The 5013-nt window shown below is 36.1% G+C and overlaps 2 protein-coding genes across 2 annotated transcripts; both read right to left on the bottom strand.

The window, feature by feature from the left end:
• Positions 1 to 388: 388 nt before the first annotated feature.
• LOC126055302 (glucose 1-dehydrogenase 2-like) lies at positions 389 to 1212 on the bottom strand. The gene has a single exon (XM_064041800.1). It carries the CDS (start codon positions 1183 to 1185, stop codon positions 424 to 426), a length of 762 nt encoding a protein of 253 aa, XP_063897870.1. The 5' UTR covers positions 1186 to 1212; the 3' UTR covers positions 389 to 423.
• Positions 1213 to 3566: 2354 nt separating this feature from the next.
• LOC135118436 (glucose 1-dehydrogenase A-like) lies at positions 3567 to 4515 on the bottom strand. The gene has a single exon (XM_064040500.1). It carries the CDS (start codon positions 4467 to 4469, stop codon positions 3708 to 3710), a length of 762 nt encoding a protein of 253 aa, XP_063896570.1. The 5' UTR covers positions 4470 to 4515; the 3' UTR covers positions 3567 to 3707.
• Between the last annotated feature and the right edge of the window lie 498 nt (positions 4516 to 5013).

Genomic DNA, 5013 nt, shown 5'->3' with positions numbered 1-5013 from the left:
GTACAAAAAATAATAGTTATTGATGGCGAAAGATGTTTAGTTTGTAACCGATTGTACGGTCACAGTCGTCATAGTAGGCACGGTGGAATCGCGAAACCGGTTTACTGACGTAGTGTCCATATTTTGCTGATATAAGGGCGGATAAAAAAATTACTGATGATGCAGATATGTTCTGTTAATAATTCTGGACCACCAATTTTTTTTTTTTGCTAAAATTCATTGCTGTATATGTGACATCGTCGAGCATAAGCCACTTTTTAGCTTGGTGATGACACGGGTAAAACCGCAAGCAGGATAATAAATAATTCAAAAGTAATATGTTTCACTTTTTTTATTTATAAAAATTAGAAAATTGTACACAAATGTTTATATTATATTGAAAAACTGGTTTTAATTATCAACAACTTTTATTCAAACATTCAATCAAGTTGTTACACCCTTCAACAAAAATCCATTATCAGAGACAAAGCACGAACCAGTGACCGCTCTGGCTTTGTCACTCGCTAGGAACAGAACTATATCAGCTATTTCTTCAGGCTCCGATATCCTGCCCAAAGCAGTCCCATCCGCGGCCCGTTGCATGGCCTTTTCTTTTTCTTCTTTAGTCGGGAACATACTATCACCGATATCAGTCGCCACGGGTCCTGGATTGACTACATTTACACGCACGCCACTCGGAGCCAGCTCTAGTGCAATCGCTCTAGAGAAATGATCCAAAGCCGCTTTTGATGCACAATACGCAAAAATACCTGGATAGGCCTTCATTCCAGCAACACTCGAAATGTTGATAATATTACCTTTAGTCTTGACAAGCTCAGCAGCAGTCAGATGCGTTAATTGTACCGCGGAATTGAGGTTTGTAGACATTATTTCATCGAAGACCTGCATTGCGTTGTCAGCTTGAATACTAGCAAATGGAGCAATACCAGCATTGTTGACCAGAATATCGAGTTTCCCAAAATGTTTCAACGTTTCGCTGGCAATTCTTTTGACGTCGTCTTCTTTTGTGACATCAGCGACGATCACTAAAGGGTTTCCGCATTTCTGGGCAGTATTCTTCAGTTTCTCTTGGTTTCTCCCCACGATGGCGACTTTGGCGCCCTCCTGTGCGAACTTGATGGCGATGGCTGCTCCGATGCCAGAACTGCCGCCGGTGACCAGAACCACTTTGTCATTGAAACTCATGATGATACTGCACCGCTTACAAATCAGAAGTGATACCGATGTGTATCGCTGGCGTTTATATTTATTTGTTGAGAATCTGTTATCGTAATAGTAATTATGACATCAGCGTTCAATGTATTACCTTCTTGTTAACAAATTATTAGCGCTGCTCAATAACCATTCGTCTGATACTTCCGTGTGTGGGTGCAAGTGCACGAAATGATATTTTGTTTTTTAAATATGTACCTATAAAAATAAATTCGTAGTAGTAAAAGATTTTTTTGCTGAATTGTTTAGATCTGGTAGGATACCAACAGGTTTTTAGTTGGCAACGATAAAAAAAAACAAAAGTTACCAGATAAATATTATTAGACAGTTCTGCACCACCTCTGTTGATTCGATAGACACCTGTAGTTTAATATTGCTAACTCATGCTAAATGTAAAGAAAACATGTTCGAGCCGGTAATTAAAATGAATATATAAACAACCTTGTGATGTCTATACTTCTAGAATACATAATTGTTACTATACAGTTAATAAAGTTAACACTATTGTTTCTTTACTTACTTATCTGGTTTTGTTTAATGTTCTAGTCAACATTATCTTTGAATTGATCTCAATTTAAAGGTTATAAAAAAATACTGAGTTCATTCGCCTTAATACAAAGAACAAATTCTAATTGTCAGATTTTATTGATTACATAAGTAATCATGGTTAAGAAATGGTCGTTTTTATATAAAAAAACACCATTTATTAACCATCCACCATTTACTTATATTGATTACCATTTACTAAATAATATACCTCTAGCGTCATAGTCAGCAAGCCGGAATGCCGAACTAAGGGTCAAAGGTGATAGATGTATTTTATAAATATTTGGTATAATTGTAGTTGACGACCTCGATGGCGCAATGGTCGCCATGCCGGACTGCCGATCTTGAGGTCCCGGGTTCGATTCCCGGTTGGGTCGACAATTGTGTGATGAGCATGCTTGTTGGCCGTGGTCTGGGTGTTACAATATGTATTTATAAATATGTATATATGTAGCTATATGTAGTTTATCAGTTGTGTTAGCACCCATAACACAAGTTAATTAATAACTTACCATGGGGCTAACCGACCGTGTGTGAAAAAGTGTCCCCGACATAAAAAGTTCTAGTAGTTCATCAGTTATGTTAGCACCCGTAACACAAGCTAATTAACAGCTTACCATGGAGTAACCAACCGTGTCCGAAATGTGTCCCGAAATATTATTATGAGTGAAAGCACTTCTAGATCTCCTTACATATGAATCGGGATTGCTCTCTCTAGAAGGGATATAAAGACTTCCTCAGTAATGCTAGTCGAGGTCGCAGTATTACCGTGTAAGCCAACAACTCCGATTTTCTAGAGTGTTCTATAACGACGCAAATGCATGTGGAGTATTTGAGAAAATTGCCTTTAGTCCTAGTGCTGACAGTGTCAAAGCTATGTGGAGAAAGTGAAGCAATTGTGCAGCTGTGAAAGTATTACGAGGAATTTAGAGTGAGTTTATGTTATTTATTTGTTTGGTGACAAGCTTCTTATATTCCGGTTAGGGAAGGTCTTTTGAGGCACGGTCAAAATAACAATAGAACACAGCTAGTTTCTCCAATAAAATTAGGGATGAATATTAGACATAAATTAAAAGAAGAATTGGTCCAATGACATACAAATATTTTAAGTTATTTTTTGCGGTAAAAAATAAATAATTTCTAAACTTCAATTATGAACATGTAAACAATATTCGATCATAGCCGCCCACTTTTAAATAAAATAACATGTGGGCCGTCTCTTAATAACAGCTTAGTCGTAGGTGTAATAAATTAGAATACTCAAAAAGTAAATATTTTATATACAAACTAAATAGCTTCAAACAAGTTATTTAAATTGTTTGCCAAACAGGTTGTTTTAGAACAACCATTTTACCGAATCCTTGACAATATTACAAATGCAAAGTGAATTAATCCACTATTTTGTATTGCATTTAAAATAGCTGAAGCCAATATATTATTATTTATCAACAGCTAGGAACCTGTTTTCCACGCTTTCACCTTTTCGTCATTAGAATTCAGTTGCCTTTATTAATTACTAGCGACCCGCTCCGGCTTCGCACGGGATAACAGTATTTCCCCCCTATTTAATGTATGTATAAAAAACTCTATCTATAAAAAAAAACCGCATGAAAATCGGTTGCGTAATTTTGAAGATTTAAGCGTACAAAGGGATAGGGACAGAAAAAGCGTCTTTGTTTTATAATATGAAGTGACGAGTATTTGGTCAAAGAATAATAATATCGAAATGTTTTTTACACATTGACATACATATCGATGTAGACTTTGTACTTTGGTCAGGTACACGACAACTGATAAACACGAATAAATTAATGATAACATACTTATTTATTAATACATTAGAATACCAAGACCACAGCAAACAAAATGACAAAGCAAAATTCAGAGATTTATAGATAAGAAATACCAAACCAAACATTATTTAGAATTACGTTTATTAATAAAATTAATCAAGCTTGTACGCCTTTAACCGAATATCCATTATCAGAAACATAACTTGAACCGGTGATGCCTCTAGCCTTATCACTCGCTAGGAACAGAACAATATCAGCTATTTCTTGAGGCTCCGATATCCTGCCCAATGCAGTTCCATCGACGACTTTTTTAAAGAAATTGTCTTGTTCCTCTTTTGTTGGGAACATGGTAGCTCCGATGTCAGTCGCCACGGGTCCTGGATTGACTACATTTACACGCACGCCACTTGGAGCCAACTCAAGTGCAATCGCTCTAGAGAAGTGGTCCATAGCTGCCTTCGACGCACAGTACGCAAACAGACCTAGAGCGACTTTGAAAGCAGCGACACTTGAAATATTGATAATGTTGCCTTTAGTTTTCACAAGTTCAGGGACGGTAAGATGTGTCAGTAGAACGGTAGACCGGAGGTTTGTAGACATGATTTCATCGTAGACCTGCATTGCATTGTCAGCTTGAATACTAGCAAATGGACAAATACCAGCATTGTTGACCAGAATATCGAGTTTCCCAAAATGTTTCAACGTTTCGCTGGCAATTCTTTTGACGTCCTCTTCTTTTGTGACGTCAGCGACGATCACTAAAGGGTTTCCACATTTCTTGGCAGTATTCTTCAGTTTCTCTTGGTTTCTCCCCACTATGGCGACTTTAGCGCCCTCCTGTGCAAACTTGATGGCGATGGCTGCTCCGATGCCAGAACTGCCGCCGGTGACCAGAACCACTTTGTCTTTGAAACTCATGTTAATACTGCACAGTGTATAAATAAACTAAAGCCGATATATAAACTGCGAACGGTTTTATATAAGCAAGATCTATTATTATAATTTATGACATAATCACTTCTCTCAAACAAAGTACCTACTTGATAGTAACTGAGTGGATAGCGTCGGCAAAATAAATGTGTGTTCGATTATAATTTACTTTTAATTTTTAACTTTGGAAAAATGATTAAGTAACGTAATTTTTTAAATTTAACAATATAAAACTTGGTGACACAAAACAAAGTGCAGATGTGTTGTTGAAGAATATATGCAGGTAGGTTGAACAATGCTTGAATACTTTTGACGTTCAATATAGGTCTTTAAAGCAAAACTTAATGTTATGTTATATGTTTTTGAATGTTACTAGGTTTTGACTATTTTATGTTCTAATTTAAACTTGAAATAGCAAAAATAATAGTAGTGTTAATTAATTTAAAAAATATTAAAAATAAAAATGCTACTTCTTTGATTTTTTTGCTGATTATTTCAAGTTCATTAATATGGAGACAAGATACATGATATA

The sequence above is a fragment of the Helicoverpa armigera genome, chromosome 2 (assembly GCF_030705265.1).
Source record: "Helicoverpa armigera isolate CAAS_96S chromosome 2, ASM3070526v1, whole genome shotgun sequence".
Lineage (NCBI taxonomy): Eukaryota > Metazoa > Arthropoda > Insecta > Lepidoptera > Noctuidae > Helicoverpa > Helicoverpa armigera.
This window is presented reverse-complemented; position numbering and strand designations above follow the sequence as displayed.

Coding starts and splice junctions, on each gene's coding strand:
- LOC126055302 (XM_064041800.1), bottom strand. CDS start 1,185: ATGAGTTTCAATGACAAAGTGGTTCTGGTCACCGGCGGCAGTTCTGGC.
- LOC135118436 (XM_064040500.1), bottom strand. CDS start 4,469: ATGAGTTTCAAAGACAAAGTGGTTCTGGTCACCGGCGGCAGTTCTGGC.